The 19,598-nt window shown below is 37.0% G+C and overlaps 1 protein-coding gene across 1 annotated transcript in view; it reads right to left on the bottom strand.

Moving 5' to 3' along the window:
- LOC150087800 (voltage-dependent calcium channel type A subunit alpha-1-like) overlaps nt 1-19,598 on the bottom strand; it is a 1,442,149-nt gene that overhangs the window by 862,101 nt on the left and 560,450 nt on the right. The window contains exon 23 of the mRNA XM_090369204.1: nt 9,577-9,778. Coding sequence (XP_090225330.1) covers nt 9,577-9,778 — 202 coding nt within the window. The remainder of the gene's footprint in view (nt 1-9,576; nt 9,779-19,598) is intronic.

The raw sequence follows: 19,598 nt of genomic DNA, 5'->3' as shown, positions 1-19,598 counted from the left end.
GCCCATTGCCTTATACAAGGGAATAATCACCTCCTTATCCCTGCTAGAAAAATTCCTATATATCATTGACAATACACCATGAGCTACTCTTGCAGCCCGTCTGCACTGCTCAGAGAACTTCATATCTGCCTGCACAACCACCCCCAGGTCCCTTTTATTCTCTACCACTGTCAGTGTAGTACCACAGAGTTGATACGTTGCTCTGGGGTTGCTGTTTCCCATGTATAGTACTTTACATTTGTCAATGTTAAACTTCATTTGCCACCTCTCAGCCCATCTGCTCAACCTTTCCAGATCCTGTTGCAGCAGCATAGTGTCAGTAGTGTCCTTGACAACCCTGCCTACCTTTGTATCGTCTGCATACTTCGACATTAAGCTTGATATACCATCATCAATATCATTTATGAATACAGAAAACAATAATGGACCCAACACTGAGCCCTGAGGGACTCCACTAATAACATTAGTCCATTACGAGCAGTGTCCATTGATTACCACTCTCTGTCTTCTCCCCCTCAGCCACCCCTTTATCCACAGCAGCAATTTGCCTCCAATGTCACACTGCTCCAATTTGTGCAGCAGTCTTCCATGTGCAACAGTATCAAAAGCCTTTCTAATATCCAAGTATATAATATCAAAGTTATGCCCTGCATCCAGTTCCTTTGTGACTACATCATAGTATCCAATCAAATTGGTCAGGCAAGACTTCCCCTTAACAAAACCATGCTGTGTCCGAGCTATAACTGAAGTCTTGTCTAAATGATCCTGCAGTACTTCTTTAACTAGTGCCTCCATTAATTTTCCTGGAACAGAAGTTAAACTCACAGGTCTATAATTACTTGTGTCAGCCTTTGATCTTCCTTTGTGAATTGGGGTCACATTTGCACATCTCCAGTCCGTGGGTACCTCCTCTGAGTCCAAGGAAGCTCTCATAATTATGGCTAAGGGTTTGCTTACTTCCTCTGCTGCCTCCTTTAATATAACTGGATAGATCCCATCCACCCCGGGTGCCTTTCTTGTGTTTATCTTCAACAATTTCTCCGCCACTTTACTCTCAGTTATTACAAGATTCTCTAGCTTACTGCTAGAGATGAATACACCTCTGGCTTTCCCCTCGCTAAATAACTCCTCGTGAGTGAATGTCGATGCAAAATATTAATTTAGTTTGTTAGCTACCTGAGCAGGATCATCAACAGTTGACCCATCGATATCAAGTGGTCCAATCTGATTCATCCCCTTACTTCTAGAGTTTACATAAGTAAAGAACTCTTTGCTGTTTTTCTTTGCATCCCTTGCCAAAGATTTCTCGTAATCTGCCTTCGCCTGCCTAACCTCCTTTGTAACTTGGTTACAGATCAACTTGTATCTATCATAGGCTTCTGTGTCATGTGTTAATTTGTATGTATCCCATGCATTTTTCTTCTCTGCCATATGCCTCATCAGTTCATCTGACATCCATTTAGGCCTAAACCTTGAACAATATTTCTTAGTTGGTATGTAAAGCCTAGTAGCTTCTAAGATAAGTTCTTTGAATGCTTCCCATTTTGCATTTGCTGTTGGTAACCTCATCAGTTGGTCCACTGTATAGAATTTAAATACTGTCGCAGTCCATCGTAGTCGCCTTTACTAAAGCAATAACCCTTCCCTTTACCCCTTATGGTAGTTACCTCTTTGAGTAAATCCCACTTCAGCACACTGTGATCACTTCCACCTAGTGGTTCATTTATCTGCAGATTCTTAATGCATGAAGAATCACTGCTGATAATCAAATCAAGAGTATTCCTACCTCTAGTTGCCTCCCGAACATGCTGATGTAGAAAACAATCATCCAATAAATCCACAAAAGCCTTGCTAGTGTGTGAGTGACCATCCCCCAAATTCCAGTCAATATCTGGGAAATTAAAATCCCCCATTATAAGACTCTCTGATTTACTGGTCCACTCTATTTCCCTGTACAATTTCTTATTGTACTCATCAGAGTCATTAGGCCTATGGTCTAATGTAATTAAACTGACTCGACACTGCACTGTCCAGCGATATCCACTGGCTTCACTTCCTTGGATTTTATGTATTTCTTAACTAATAGCATAACCCCTCCTCCCTTCCTATCCAGTCTATCCTTTCTGTAGACGTTGTACTCCCCAAATTCCAGTTCTGCATTCCTTATATCTGTGTGACACCACGTCTCTGATATCCCAACAATATCTGCCTTTGATGTTTTGAGCAATACTTCAAATTGATCAAGTTTATTTACTAAACTCCTAGCATTGGTGTACACGCATGCACCTATTTCTATTCTTAGCTACCCTAACACAACCCATGTGTTTACTTGTACCGTAATGACTCCCAGCAGTTTCTGAAATATCCTGCATCTTGTTTTTCAGGCTTCTGCTCATTCCAATAGAAGCAGTGCAAGAATCTCTTTCACCTCTGCCGGTAGCTACTGTTAATCTATTCGTCTTTGTCTCTCCCCAAGCTAGCAGTTTTCCGACCCACCTAACACTGCCTCGATAGCATCCGCAAATATTCTTGCACCCTTTCTATTTAAGTGTATCCCATCCCTGTAGAAGCAATCTCTCCTGTTAACAAGTACAGTCCAGGCTGAAAAAAATTCTACCCCTTGAGCCTTGCACAATCTTTCCAGGGCCGAATTGATCGACAAGGCTCTCATCATATACTCCCTCCTATCGTGTCTGGGCAGAATTGCAGACACTCTCATATTCAAAGATGAACTATAACTTAAAACATAACCTGAATAAATATTCATATATATAGAATAATATGGAATCAGCAGCAGCCTGCAAAGCAAGGTACTGGGGATTTCAAGGGCTGCTGGGAGCCATCATGGAACAAGTAAATGCATGGGTTGTGTTAGGGTAACTAAGAGTAAGAATAGGTGTATGTATACTTGCATGTACACCAATGCTAGGAATATAATAAATAAATTTGATGAATTTGAAGTGCAGGTCAAGACATCATAAGCAGATATTGTTGAGATATCAGAGACATGGTGCCACACAGATATAAGCAGTGCAGAATTGGAATTTGGGGAATAAAATGTGTACAGAAAGGATAGACAGGACAGGACAGGAAGGGAGGAGGAGGAGTTATGCCGTTAGTTAAGAAACATAAAATATAAGGAAGTGCATTCAATTGGCATTGGTGGACAATGCAATGCTGAGTGTCAGTTTGGTGTGACATAAGCACTGGGAAAGGGAAAATGAGAGCAGGTGTATGTTATAGGCCTAATGAATCTGTTGAGTATAATGAGCAATTATGCAGAGAAATAGAGTGGGTCAGTAAATCAGATTGTGTTATAGTGGGGGATTTTAACTTCCCAGATATTGACTGGAACTTGCGGTTTGGTCACTCTCACACTAGCAAGACTTTTGTGGAGTTATTGGATGAGTGTTTTCTTCAGCAACATGTCTGAGAAGCAACTAGAAAGAGTAATACTCTTGATCTGATTATCAGCAGTGATTCTTCATGTATTAAGATTCTGCAGATAAAGGAACCACTAGGTGGCAGTGATCACAGTGTACTGATGTGGAATTTACTTGGAGCATCCACAGCCAGGTGAGTAGGAGCAGCAGTGCATAGCACTCGCTTCTTGATTAGACCGGGGGTTCAAGCCCGTGACCACCAAATACGGAGGATGCAGAAAGGTCAGGGAATGACCACTGCCTATCCCTGGAGCAATATGGCCTTAGTTGCTAATGCTCCTAAAAACCAAATAACAACAACAAACAGTGGGATTTACTTAAAGGTGTAACTGCCATAAGTTTTTTGCTTTTGTAAAGGTGACTACAGTGGTCTCAGAGAGTTTTTAAATTCTACATATTGATGATGTTACCAAAGGTGAATTCTAAATGGGAGGCCTTAAGGGAATTAATCATGGAGGATACTAGGCTTTTCATACCAACTAAAAAACACTGTTCAAGGTTTAGGATTAAATGGATATCAAATGAATTAATGACGCTCATGGCAAAAAAGAAAAATGCATGGGATGCATATAAATTATCAGGCAACACAGAAGCCTATGGCAGATATAAGCTAGTCTGTAATCAAGTCACAAAAAAGATTAGGCAAGCAAAGGCAGATTATGAGAAATATTTGGCAAAGGATGCAAAGAAAAACAGCAAAGAGTTCTTTACTTATGTAAACCCTAGAAGGAAAGGGATGAATCAGATTGGTCCACTTAACATAGATGGTTTGACTATTGATGATCATGCTCAGGTAGCTGATAAACTAAATAAGTATTTTACATCTACATTCACACATGAGGAGTTATTCAAGGAGGGGAATGCCAGAAGATTATCAAACTCTAACAGGAAGCTACATGATTTTGTAATGACAGAGCAAAGTGGAGGAGAAATTGTTGAAGTTAAACGTAAGGAAGGCACCTGGGGTGGATGGGATCTATCCAGTTATATTAAAGGAGGCAGCAAAGGAAGTAAGCAAACCATTAGCCATAATTATGAACGCTTCCTTGGATGCTGAGGAGGTCTCGATGGACTGGAGATGTGCAAATGTGTCCCCAATTCACAAAGGGGGTACAAAGGGTGATCTTGTTTTTCAGGCTTCTGCTCATTCCAATAGAAGCAGTGCAAGAATCACTTTCACCTCTGCCAGTGGCTACTGTTAATCTATTAGTCTTTGTATCCCCCCAAGCTAGCAGTTTTCCGACCCACCTAACACTGCCTCGATAGCATCAGCAAATATTCTTGCACCCTTTCTATTTAAGTGTATCCAATCCCTGTAGAAGCAGTCTCTCCTGTTAACAAATACAGTCCAGGCTGAAAAAAATTCTACCCCTTGAAGTTAAACATAAAAACAGCACTGGGTCAGTGGGAATCTATCCAGCTATAAAGAAGGAGGCAGGAAGAGAAGTAAGCAAACCTTTAGCCATAATTATGAGAGCATTCTTAGAGTCAGGGGCGGTCCCCATGGACTGGAGATCTGAAAATTTATCACCAATTCAGAAAGGGGGGGGGGGTTCAAAGTGTGACACAAATAATTATAGACCTGTTAGTTTAACTTCTGTTCCAGGGAAATAATGGAGTCACTGGTTAAGGAGGTAATACAGGATCACCTAGACATGACAGCTGTAATAGTTCAGACACAGCATGGGTTTGTAAAGGGGAAGTCTTGTCTGACCAATTTTATTGGATACTACGACGTGGTCACAAAGGAACCGGATGCAAAAAATAACTTTGGTATCATATACTTGGATTTCAGGAAAGATTTTGATACTGTTGCATGTGGAAGACTGCTGTACAAATTGGAGTGGTATGGCATTAAGGGCAAGTTGCTGCAGTGGATAAAGGGATGGTTGAGTGGGAGACGGCAGGGAGTGGAAATAAATGGGCACTGCTCTACATGGCCTAATGTTATTAGCAGAGTCCCCATGTTTTGTTGCTGGGCCCATTGCTGTTTTGTGTATTTATCAATGATATCAATGAAGGTATATGAAGCTTAATATCCAAGTTTGCAGATGATACAAAGTTTGGCAGGGTTGTTAATAACAGTAAAGACAGTATTCTACTGAAACAGGATCTAGAAAAGTTAGGCAGATGGGCTGAGAAGTGGTAACTGAAGTTTAACATTGACAAATGCAAAGTACTACTTATGGGTAGCAGTAACCAAAGAGAAATGTACCAACTGTTTGGTACTACACTCAGGGATGTGGAGAATGTAAAAGAACTGGGGGTAATTATGCAGTCAGATATATGAAGTTCTCTGAGCAGTGCAGATGGGCTGCCAGATCAGGTCATGGAGTTTTGTCAATGATATATAGTAATTTTGCTAGCAGAGACAAGGAGTTGATTATCCCTTTGTATAAGGCAATGGTGAGGTTACACCTTGAGTACTGTCTGGAGGTCTCATTTTAGGAAGGATGTAGAGTTTCTAGAACGAGTACAGAGAAGGGTAACAAGATTGGTGACAGGAACAAAGGGATGTGCTTACAAAGAAAGGCTTAAGTTCTGCAAGTTGTAGTATCTGGAGACTAGGCACCTGCAAGGTGATCTGATTGAGGTGTATAAGACCTTGAATGGTTTGAGCAGGATCAATGCTGATGGGATACTTCTACTTGCTCATATTAAGAACCCGAGGGGGTATAGATTCAAATTGAGGAAAGACAGTTGTAGAATAGATGTGTAGAAATTTGCCTTTATCCAGTGGGTAGTTAATTGCGGGAACAGACTTCCATCTGTTATTTTGGAAGTTGATAGCTTAAATAAATTTAAGGCTCAACTAGACAAACATTTGGAGTGATCGGATGGGCGAAATGGGATTTTTTTTTTTTTTTTTTTTTTTTTTTGGCTGATATTGTATAAGCTTGCTTTCTTGCATCATATGCCTCAACTAATGCTAAGTTGACTTTGAGTATAAGTCAACCCTTAGTTTTTGGGCCTCAGGTAGTCAGGAAATATATGAACCATGTATAAGTAGATATTTAAAAATGTCTTTGAGGGCATAGCCAATGCATTATATAATGAAATGAGTGAAGTGTGTAAAAATATTTGATCCCAAACCTTTTTTAATAATTAAATGAATGGAATGTTTAACTGCAGAGGCTATAATTATTTGTGGCTTCGGCAAAATTAACTATTTTCAAAATAAAGCTAGCTTCAAATGATATTTTCCTTGATATATGAGTCATACTTGCACTTTTTATGTAAAAATTAATAAAACTTAAAACGGTTTTATGTGATGCACTTCCAATTAAGACAAAAACAATTTAATACAAGGTGTGGCTATTAAAGAACAAGACTGTTGCAATAAAATAAATATAATGAAATACTTTGTTGTAACTTACAAGTTAACTCCTTCAAAATAATTGTCTTGGGCTTACACTGTTCCATACATTTCTTCCAAGCAGAAACATTTATGGAAATAATCTTCTGTAATCCCTTTTAATACTTCAGTTTTATTTTCTGAATGTCTCCAACTGACTGAAATTGGGTTCCCTTAAACTTTTCAGTTTAAGGAAGAGCAAAAAAAAAAGAAAAAAAGACTTTTTCTAGGTCTGGTGAGTAGGATGCGCGCAAATTTGTTTTTTTGGCCAGAGGGTGCATTGTGTGCTGGAGCCGTGTCTTGATGGAGCATCCAACCATCCTTCGACAATTCAGTTCTCTTCCTTGAAATTTTTTCACACAGCTTCAGAACTTCAATGTAGTATATTTGATTTTCAGTCTGATTTGGTGGGACATATTCAGCCATAATAATTCCTTTAATATCAAAGAATACCAGAAGCACGGTTTTCATTTTTGATTTTGATATTCTTACTTTTGTTGATCTGGGGGATTGTTTTGTCTTCCACTGCATTGACTGGCTTTTAATTTCTGTGTTGTTCTGGAACATCCAACTTTCATTGCAAATAATTATAGTACTCAGAAATCTGGATTTTCAATTTTTTTTCCGAAATATATCTGCAAACTTGGAATCTCCTCATTCTTTGATCTTCACTCAAAATTTCTGACACCATCTTGGCACATACTTTTCTCATGCCTAAATTTTCAATTAAAATTTGTCTAACTGTTTCTTTGTCCATATTGAGTTCTGATGCAACCATTCTAATGCTTAAATGATGATCACTTCTAATCAATATCCTTACCCTGTCCACATTTTCATCAGTTTTCATGGATACTAGGCTGCCTGGTCATTCATCATCTTCGACATTCTCTCTTCTTTCTAAAAATCTTTTATGCCATTCAGTAATGCAGGCTCTTGACAGTATCTTCTTCATAAACTTGAAATAACAACTCAAAACTTTCAGTTGTGTTTTCTTTAGTTTTGTTAAATTTGAGGTTGAGTCTTTGTTCTATTCTTTTGTCTGTCATTTTTCTGGCAAACTGCAAAAACACAAGGTAATGAAACCTTGTCTCACTGCAAAACAAATGAGCATGGTGGAATGTGATCTGGCACACAACTAGGGAAAAGGTTCAAGATCAACTGCTGTGCCTTTATTTCACAGGTAGTGCTTGATGTGTTGTGGCTGTGCATGCAGTCTCATTATGTAATAGCCTTGAAATTGATACAATCTATTATGCTACAACAAATACAGTTGCTATAAAAGTTGAGAAGTGCAAAGCTGTCATCTGAATGTGTTCTATAAAACGCTGCACAACAAAAATTAGTAGCAACTAGATATGCAATAATCTGTGTATTTGCTCACTCTATTAACTAATTCAGAGCAAGAAGAATTTTTCCTGATAATATTAAAATATTATTTTAAGTTAGTAATAGAAATTTATCTCCATATGCAGAAACGTGACACGACATATATATACTAGGCGACCAAGTATATATTCACAAGTACTTTCTAATTTAGAAAAAATCCAAAATTTCTTGACTTATACTTGAGTATCTATGGTATATCAGAGTTATACAGTTTATCTAGAAAGACTAAATTGTTAATTATAATGGAAACACAAACTTCCATATAATAAGGGCATTCAACCATGAAGATACTGGACCTCAGTGGTTCAAATTTCTGGTACTGAATATTCCTTTTTAACTGGACATTTTTTTAAAGAACGTCCAATGTAAAAACTAATAGTCAGTAGAAGAAATCTTTTTGAAATTAGATAGAAAAACACCTGAACGGTTAACCTCATCTGTTCAGGTGTTGCTCTATCTAATTTCATCAGGTTAACATCATCTGTTCTGCTATGTAGCCTCATCGTTATCATCGCATCTATGAGGTTACATAACATAAACATATTTTCCCTTAACAAAACCATGTTGTATGTTATTCAGAATGCCATATTTATCTAAATATCCCTGGATTGAACATTTAATCATTGCTTCTAAGATTTGCTTTTAACCAGTCTGTAGTTATCAACTTTGCTTTTTGAACCCCTTTTATGTGTTGGTTATATGTTGGCACTTCTCCAAAAGAATCTCTCCCAAGTCCAAAGATACCTCATAATTAACTTCAATGGTTCAATGCACTCCCAGCGGCCTTCCTCAAAATTACTGGATATATGCCATCAATTCGAGGAGCCTTATTTGTCTTTATGCTCAAAAGTTTTTCTAATAACCAGTCATCTGTAATTTCAAAATCACTTAATTTTGTATGACCCAGCCTCACTTGCACAGCCTCTTCTCAGCGTGAAGGGTCTTTCTTCAGTAAAGACAGATGCAAAGTACCCGTTCAATTCATCCACAACACCAGCTGGGTTGTCTAAGACTTTCTCACACCCAGTGCACAAGGTCCGATCTGATTTACTTTTTTCTTCCTTGTATTCACAAACATGAAAAATTCATTGTCTCCATTCTTTGCTCTCTTAATAATTAATCAATTAGTAATTAATTCGTAACAAGATTATTAGTTATTTAATTTCTGCTTCTATTAATCATAGAAAAAGAAAAAAAATTGTTTAATTTAAGAAATAAAAATCCAATGTGCCTGAAATTTAATGCACTGCATAAATATACTAAGTTTTTATAAGTTATATAGTGCAGCATGGCAATAAGAGGCTATAAATACACACAACACATTTTGCTCCTATTTATGTTAAATATGAGAATTTAATTACTTACAAGATTTTGAAATAAAATCAACTATACCTGATTTTTGTCTAAATCACCCTCTTCCAGTTCTTTTTCTCCTTGTTCCTGGAAAGTGATGATAATCAAGGCCACAAAGATGTTGACGAAGAAGAAAGGAAACACAATGAAAAACACAATATAAAAGACGCTCATTTCGATTCTGTACCTGGGAAGAGGTCCTGTATCTTCATATGTTGAATCCATTGAATTTTGAAGAACTCTATAAATGAATATATATATATGTATATATATTATATTTGTATAATATAATATATATACATATACATGTATAATTTAATATACATACATATATATATACATATACATGTATATGTATATATATATGTATGTATATTAAATTATACATGTATATGTATATATATTATATTATACAAATATAATATATATACATATACATATATATATATATATATATATATTATATATACTGCCCTGCCATTAATATATCAATATTCCCTTTCCTTTTAACAGCTGGTCATGTCCTACCTAAGCATCGTGAGTCACCCATAAATAAATTTGTTTGAAGGCATTTGAGAAAACAGTACAATTGTGATTGCAAGATGCTGTGATTGATAGAATTAACAGATTTTGAGCATGGAATGATAACAGAGTGTGGTCTGTATGTATAATTTCAACAGCGTGGAAGATCCTGAAGTTGACATTGGTGATGTTATCTGCAAACGGAAATGGACTGGTGCTGAAACAGTCATAAAACCACCCAGAAAACTTCTGAAGCTGATGGAACATGACAAGGGAGTCCTGCAAAAAATAGTCTACTTGAAATGCACAACACTGTCACAGCATACATCCAATGAAACAATTGGGACAGGACATGTATTATCACCAGTGTGCATATTATCAGTATACAGTGTGCACAATGCAGCATATGGGTTACCACAGTTGTGCAGCTACCTACAAGCCACTAATCACCCTGACTAATGCCAGATGCCATCCAATATGGGAATGGAAAGCTGTGCATTGGAGTGATGAGTCATGGTACATGGCCTAGTCTGGCAGTTGGGCCTGGGTGTGGCAGATGCATGGAGCAGGCTACCTGCTAGGGTGTATCATTCTACCAATGAAGTTTGGCAGAGGCAGAGCGATGGTCTGGGCTGTTCTTCATGGTTTTACCTCGAATCATCAGTCGTTTTTGGACAAACCATGAATGCTGACGTTTATCTAGACATTCTGAACAATAATGAATTACCTATGTTGTGGTAGCATGTCAGGAAGGCAGTATGACACTGAGCAGTGTCCTGTACCAGCAGGACACTGCTCAAGTGTCATAGAGCAGTGAGCAGTGTCCTATACCAGTAGAACTCTTCTCAGTGTCATACTGTTTACATTGTGATGGACTGGTTTGAAGATATAAGCTTTAAAAAATTGGACCCAGTCTAGAGCCCTGACCTCAATCATACAGAGAACTACTGGGATGAATTGGACTGTCAGGCCTGTGTGAGGAGAGACTGCCAAAAACAGAACTAAACGCTCACTGTTTATAACTTGGAGTCAAATGGAGAAAATATCAGAGGGCATTTATAAGATTTCAGTGTGCATCATTAGTTTTCCTAATATAGTGTATGCATATATATAGTGTATGTGTGTAAAAATCATAATATATTATTAGTAAAAATAAAAATAATATATGTGTATGTAAAAATCATGGTGTGAACAGAAATATCTGCATACAAATTTCAAACAAATGACATGCTATTCTTTCAAACATGCAAAACAGACAGCAATATATGTAAAAAGAAAGCTTTAGAGTTGAAAAACTTTATTTGCTTTTAAGTATATATATATTAATTTATTTGGATAAGCAGTCTGGGCAGTGGTGCATTATCCTATAGGCAAAAAAGACATCTGCCTAGGGCCCCAGTCAGAGGGGGGGGGGCCCAAAAATTGCTGTTTTTCACTAATATTTTTAAATGGTTTTTATCGAAAACTAAACTTTCTACCTTCAAAGGTCAATGAACTTTGAAGATTAACGTAAAAATATTATGTTTATTTCAAAAATAGTTTTACCGATTTTAATGAAATTTTATATTTAAATCTTCCTTAAATAGTTGAGCTAATTTAAAAAATAAAGACTGTCTTGTATGTAAATGGCACTGCTGGTGCCCTTATGCTTAAGGCAGTACAGTAGCAGGGAGAAGGTAGCCACGATCTTATCAACTGCAGTGAAATACACCAACTGTATATAACTGAAACTCAGTTATATACAGTTGGTGTATTCCACTGCAGTTAGAGTCAGAACTTTCCCAAATTGCATTATATCAGATTATTTTATTATTATATTGCATTATATCAGATTATTTAATTATTATATTGCATTATATCATTATATTATTTTTCCAGCAGAGTTGCACAGAACATCATCGAGGTTCCGCAAGAAATTATAGCATAAATAAATAAAAATTCTGAAATACCAGGAAAATTTTCAAATATTCCTTGAAAAAACTATGGGAATTTTTGTCCTGCAATTGACAATACTGGAGTAATCTCTGTGCGCCTCTAGCAGCCTTTTTTGATTTTGTTTTGGTCAGTTTGTTTTTAAGGTTATATTTAGTTATATTATGTCTGTGTTCATCTGCATTCTTCTTGCCTTTCTGTCACCGTGTCACTAGTGATCAAAGAAAGGTGAGCCTTGTGTTGCTAAGAGAAAGGAGCAGCACAGTGATCTTCCTGGAAGCAGTGTCTGTACCTGCAGGTCAAGTTAGAAGAATCCCTTTTGCTTGCCAGCTGTTATTGAAAGTAATCAACTCCAGTTTATTACTTGACTTTTATATTCACAAGGCAAACAATGTAGAGGTTTCGAGAAGAAAGTGACTGTCAATAAAAGGGCACAAGAAGCAAGCTATTTAATAGCTGAGCTAGTTGGACAAAAAATGAAAAGTTACGTTAATGCTGAAAGCATGTTTGTAAAAATAATAGTGAAAACAATGATAGGTAAAGAGACTAAAAGTGAAACTGACAAAATTCCTGTTTCTAATGACACTTATTAATAGGTGTGTGTGGATCAAACAAAACATCTTCAATATCACAGAACATGAAGATGTCGTGTTTGAAATGCTAAAAAATACTAATCTTGCTCTCTAAGTTAATGAATGAGTCAACAGACGTAACAAGTACAGGTATTGGCATTCATATGACTTGAAGTCAAAGGTGAAATAATGGAAAATTTTTGTTTTCGTAAAAAACTGTCAGAAATGACCTTAGATCAAGGCATTTTCAACACCATCTCTTCTTATTTAGAATCCTATGTTTTTTCATGGAGCTGATGTGTTGGAATTTGCACTGGTAGCATTTCCCTCAGGGTTCAGTGTTGGGTCCATTATTGTTTTCTGTATTTATAAATATTGATGATGGTATATCAAGCTTAATGTCCAAGTTTGCAGACGATACAAAGGTTGGCAGGGTTGTCAAGGACACTACTGACACTATGCTGCTGCAACAGGATCTGGAAAGGTTGAGCAGATGGGCTGAGAGGTGGCAAATGAAGTTTAACATTGACAAATGTAAAGTACTACATATGGGAAACAGCAACCCCAGGGCAATGTATCAACTCTGTGGTACTACACTGACAGTGGTAGAGAATGAAAGGGACCTGGGGTGGTTGTGCAGGCAGATATGAAGTTCTCTCTGAGCAGTGCAGACGGGCTGCAAGAGTAGCTCATGGTGTATTGTTAATGATATATAGGAATTTTTCTAGCAGGGATAAGGAGGTGATTATTCCCTTGTATAAGACAATGGTCAGGCCACACCTAGAGTACTGTATACAGATCTGGAGGCCTCATTTCAAGAAGGATGTAGAGCTGCTGGAACGAGTACAGAGAAGGGCAACAAGATTAGTGAATGGAACAAAGGGGTGCTCTTACGAAGAAAGGCTTAAGTTTTGCAAATTACAGTGTCTGGAGACTAGGCACCAGCGAGGTGATCTGATAGAGGTGTATAAAGCCTTGAATGGTTTGAGAATGCTCAATGCTGATGGGATTCTTCCTCTTGCTCAGAATAATCACCTGAGAGGGCATAAATTCAAATTGAGGAAAGACAGATGTTGGATAGACGTGCAGAAATTTGCCTTTAGCCAGAAGGTGGTTGGTTGGTGGAGCAGACTTCCATCCCTTGTCGTGGAAGTTGATAGCCTAAATAAGTTTAAGACTCAGCTGGACAGATATTACTCAACCAACGATCTTTTGAGTGTTGTCAGTAAATTTTATTTTCTCTATATTTTGCTGTGCTGAAGCTGCTTACTTGCATTCTCAATGCACAAATGCCTCAACTAAAGCATTCAGTTGAAATGTTAAATTGTTAGTAAGTTGAGTTCCCTCAATGATTGGATAACAAGCTTTGTTATGTTCGTCGAAGAAAATACCTTTGAGGTAATAATGACCCACTGCTCCCTCCATCAGGAAGTTCTTATTTTAAAATCTATTGGGGAGGATTTAAAACAAGTCGTTGATATAGCTATGAGCATGGTCAATTTTATAAAGCAGTGCCCTCCATGCATGTTTACAAAGCTGGGTGAAAATATGCAAAAAAAAAAAAAAAAAAAAACTCATGAGACTTTACGCCCTGAGGTTAAATGGCTTTTGAGAGGGGAAAGTTTTTAATAAGGATATCTGAAATGTGAGAGTAAGTACTGCTTTTCCTCAAACATAATAATAAGGCCAGTTTTTCTGACTTTCGTGAAGATGCAAAATGGATGCTGTAACTAGCCTACTTAGTAGATATTTATCAGCACTTAAACACCTTGAACACTATGCAGGGACCAAAAATAAAACATTCTAACTTCCACAAACAAACTTCTTGCATTCAAGATTAACTCAAGATTTGAAAAAAAAAAAAAAAATGCCTTTCAAATGGAAATACTAAAATGTTTCTACTCCTACTTCAGGTTAAATGTTTGACAGATTGTAAGGAGGTCATCCTATTAATTATTAGTCATTTGGAATCACTGATGAACTTCATCTGCAACAAGATGAGGCATGTGTGCATTAAACTAAAGGATATGTAAGTAGTCAGAAATGATAGACTGTCTGCAGCAGAAGAATGGTTATAAGATGTATTACTCATGGTTAGTTCTTAAGTGTATCATTTCTTTAGCTCTTATAAACTCTGAACATTCCAGATCACGAACAGTGTCTGGAATTCTTCTTTCCAGATTTAGAGTATGCACATACTGAAGATTCAGATTTACCTGGGCATTTGCTAAACACATGGCCATGCTTGGAGCAATGGGGACAAGTGGAGGACTCCTGCAGACAAGTGTGGTGGTGTGACCAAAGCCTAGGCAGGTATAATATTTCATCACCACCACAAAAGATCTAAATTTGTGGGCAATAAACACATAGTAGAGATGCTACAGCTTGAATATTAATTTATATGGTGAGGAGAAATTCCAATGACCCATATACATTACTTTTGGGTACAGCCTTAGTGGTAAATCAAAAAGTCAATTTCGTGGTAAGATCTGCAAGTGTAATATCAAAACCTTGCAGATTTTTGAAATAAAGATCTTCAAGAAACTCTTCTTTGGATTAATCTTTCTATATGTAAAAAATAAGCAGGGCCAGGTCAGATTTTTTAGAGGACAATAAGGAGATCCCCATATTTGACAAAACTCGTAGGGATGCAATTTTAGCTATATCAGCCTCAGTAAGCCTCGTAGCTTTTATTTTAATGTCCTTCAGATTTTCCTTCAATGCCTTGGTCACTTCTGATTTAACATCTTGTTTGGTACCCAAATTAGATCACCTGCCTTTAAAATAATAATATTCTGTTCAGCAGGAGACAAAGCAGACGTAGCTGCAAGCTGTACAGCAAGGACACACAGGAGAGGGAGGTTATGCTCTTAGTTAAGAAGCATATTAAATCTAAGGCAAGGCATCAGAAGTTGACATGGATGGTCAGTAAAATATTCAGTCAGTTTAATGTGCCTTAAGCACTGAGAAAACAAAAATGAGAGTAGGGGTGTGTTATAGGCCTATTGACTGCGATTACAGATATTCAAGAAACTCTTCTCTGGATAAGTCTTTCTCCATGTCAAAAATAAATAGGACAGGGTCAGATTTTTTAGGGATGATGAGGAGATCCCACATTTGACAAAGCTTTGACAAATGCAATCTTTGCTGTATCAGCCTCAGAGGCAGTTTCTAGAGTACAATGAACAACTATACAGGGAGGTACAAATGCTTTTAGACCAGTAAAGAGTGGGCCAGTAAATCAGAATATCTTATAACGGAAGATTTTAAATTCTAGAATCTGACTGGAACTTGTGGGTTAGTCACTCACACACCAGCAAGACTCCTGTGGATTTATTGGATGACTGTTTCTAGAGAAGCACATTAGATAGGCAACAAGAGAGAGAGAGAGAGAGAGAGAGAGAGAGAGAGAGAGAGAGAGAGAGAGAGAGAGAGAGAGAGAGAGCAACACTCTTGATCTGATTATCACAGTTGATTCTTTATGCATTAAGAATATGCAGATAAAAGAACCACTACAAATGTGGGATTTACTTAAAGATTACAAATGCAACTATCTTCAAGGGTAAAGGGAGGGGTTTATGAGTAATGATTATGGGGAAATCACTGGTTAAAGAAGTAATGCAGGACCATCTCGATAGGAGTGCAGTTATACTTTAGTCACAGCATGGATTTGTTCAGTGGTGATCTTGTCTGACCTGACCAATTAGACTGGATACTATGATACGGTAACAAAGGAACTGGATGCAAAAAAAAAAAAATTAATTTTGATATCATATACTTGGATTTCAGGAAAGCTTTTAATACTGTTGAATATAAAAGGCTCCTGTACAAATTGGAGCCATATATTATTAAGGGCAAGTTTATGGATAGAGCAATGGTTGAGTGGGAGAATACAGAGAGTGGTTATCTGTGGGCACTACTATTTATGGACTAATGTTATTAGTGGATTTCCTCAGAGTATGGTGCTGGACTTATTAATTTCTGTTTTCTGTATTTATTAATGATATTGATGAAGGTATATCAGGCTTAAGGTCCAAGTCTGTAGATAATACATAAGTTGATAGAGTGGTTAATGATAGTAATCAAGGTAAGCTACTGCAAACAAGATCTAAAAAAATTAGACAGGTGGGCTGAGAAATGGGAACGGAAATTTAACATTGACAAATGCAAGGTACTGCGTATGGAAGTTTTGCTAGGGAGACTGAAAAGGAGGTGATTATCCCATTCTATAAGGCAATGGTCAGGTGACATCTTGAGTACTGCATACAGGTGTGAAGGTCTCATCTTAAGAGGGATCTGGATCCGCTGGAACAGGTGCAGTAATCGATATTAATGTACAAACTGTGTGATATTACACTCCTCTGGAAAATGAAAACATCCTGGGGGTAATTGTGCAATCAGATGTGAATTTCTTTGAGCAGTGCAGATAGGCTGCCCAGTAGTTAATGAGGTTTTGTCAATGATTTCTCCTCCACTTTCCTCTCAGTTATTACAAAATAATTTAGTTCCCTGTTAGAGCTTGATAAACTACTGGCATTCCCCTCCTTGAATAACTTCTCATGTGTGAATGTAGATGCAAAATACTCATTCGGTTTGTCAGCAACCTGAGTAGGATCATCAACAGTTAAACCATTAATATCAAGTGGACCAATTTGATTCATCCCATTCTTTCTAGAGTTTACATAAGCACAGAAGTCTTTGTTGTTTTTCTTTGCATTCTTTCCCAAAGATTTCTCATAAATACCAACTAATTAATTTCATCAACATCTTGATCCAAAATCCAGAGAATTTATTAAATTCTGGCTTTTGCAAGCCGAAATCAGAAAATTTAAGCTAGAAGTACAAGCTTTTCTTCCAATTTTCTGACTGCCATCAATTACACCACTCTGCTTGATTTTCGATGTTTTTAAAGAAACAATGTTTTTAACTCAGTTTTTTATGCTGATTTCAGAATGTTATTCATTTTTTCTATAACATACTGTTTTTATACAAATTGCTTAAGCTGATGTCAGGAGTTGTATTATTGAATATACAGTAAACCCTCGTGAATCCGGATTAATTGGGGGGGGGGAGGTCATCTGGATTAAGCAATAATCCGGATTAGTGAAGCAAAAGATAGTCTTAAAAGAGCAAAAACTTAGAAGTATTTAATGGGAAATTTATTAAATAAAAATATAGGTAGTGCTGATGAAAATAAATAAAAAAAATCACTGTACAGCCTTTATTTAAAAACTATAAAAAAACAATACATTTATCTATCTATCAATGGATAAATGTATTGTCTTTTTATACATTTATCAGGTGGCACTGGTGGCACTTGAATACAGCTTCTTCCAGCAACACTTCTTTTGACTTTTTTAATGTCTGTCTATTTGATACACTGCTTTTTTCACTTCCCACTGAATTTTAAAGCAAATGTCTGTATAGATTCTTTTTGTTTTTTAATATCTGACACAGTCTGTTGGCCATACCAAATTCTTCAGCAATTTTTTTTTTCTGTGAACACCATTTTCAAGTTGTTCTATCACTTTGAGCTTGTTAATGATAGTTAAAGTAACATGTTTTCTCTTTATTCCACTTTTCAATTCTTTAGAACCCATAATTGTATAAAATATGTTAACTTATGTACATATATACATTTTTTTTTTTTTTTTGTATGCAAATGAAGCGATATAAGCAATAACATCTGTCTGACTCAGAGTCAACAACGATACTGAACAACACGCAAGACAATGTAATGTATGCTCCACATCTCTGCGTGCAGTCAGAGTGATTCATCTGCCTTCCTAAATCCAGTGTGTCTTTCAAAGCACTCAACTGTGAACAGAATTTTTCATATTTTGACCTGGATTATCCAACATCTGGATTAACTGTAACCAGATTAGCAAGGGTTTACTGTATTAAGTTAGGAATAAATGCTGGGAATTTGTAAACTAAACCTTCACATGTTGGCAACACTGACCACTTTTTTTTTCTTGATCTCATTGACTTATTTGTTTCTTCACCTCAAGAGATCCATGTAGCAGTGTTTATCAGGGGGGACTTCAATTTATTTTTGAGGTTATCATGCTAAACTTGTGCTGAAAAGGGAGTAAAATATCTTCATGCAAGTGTTTGAACAATCCAAACTTATTTTGTTATATTTGTGGAAGCTATGTAGTCCTCAGGGAAAGACAAGATGTTACAGAATTTCTAAAAAATATGTTTTGTGCTGTGGAGTGAAACTCAGTGACCAAGATAAACAATAGACTCCACAGAATGTGGGTTGAAGCTTTGAGATTGTGGAAAAATGGTAAAAAGAAGGCTATGCCATTTGCAATTCCCATGATTTAGCAGGAGCCTACAAATCACTGTGATGACTGTTACTTTTGCTTACACACGCTTCTTGATTAGACCGGGGTTCGAGCCCGTCACCACCAAATACGGAGGATGAGGAAAGGTCAGAGAATGACCACCGCATATTCCGGAGCAATATGGCCTTAGTTGCTAATGCTCCTAAAAACCAAATAACAAACTTTTGCTTAGTTAATGTAGAGGGATATAATGCAAAGAGTTAGAAGGGCATTGTGTATAATAAAATTCCTTCTGCTATCAGACTAGTTCACCTGGTGATTCCATGGCCTCCACTTATATTGGAGAATGTAGCAGCAAAGAGTGCTGAAAGTGATGCTTCTGAAGATGAAACTGAAGTCTACATGCATAGAGACATTGAGTCCAGCCCTCAAATGTTTTCTCAGCATGAACTAGAAGCTTCTAAGATTAATTCCTTGAATGCATCCCATTTAGAATTTGCTGTTGGAAACATTATCAAGGCTGAATTAGACAAACTTTTGGAGTGAATGGATAGGTGAAACGGGAAGGTTTTTTTTTTTATTTTGGCTGATGCTATATAAGCTTGCTTTCTTGCATCATATGCCTCTATTAATGCTAACTCAATGATCTGGTAGGAGATTTAAATATCAAAAGAATCTGCGAAACTTCCTTGGTTCTAGACTTAAGTTAAGACATCTTCTAGCACATGGGATGGTTTTCTCA

Source organism: Mastigoproctus giganteus, chromosome 3 (genome assembly GCF_048544385.1).
Source record: "Mastigoproctus giganteus isolate SK-2022 chromosome 3, ASM4854438v1, whole genome shotgun sequence".
Lineage (NCBI taxonomy): Eukaryota > Metazoa > Arthropoda > Arachnida > Uropygi > Thelyphonidae > Mastigoproctus > Mastigoproctus giganteus.
This window is presented reverse-complemented; position numbering and strand designations above follow the sequence as displayed.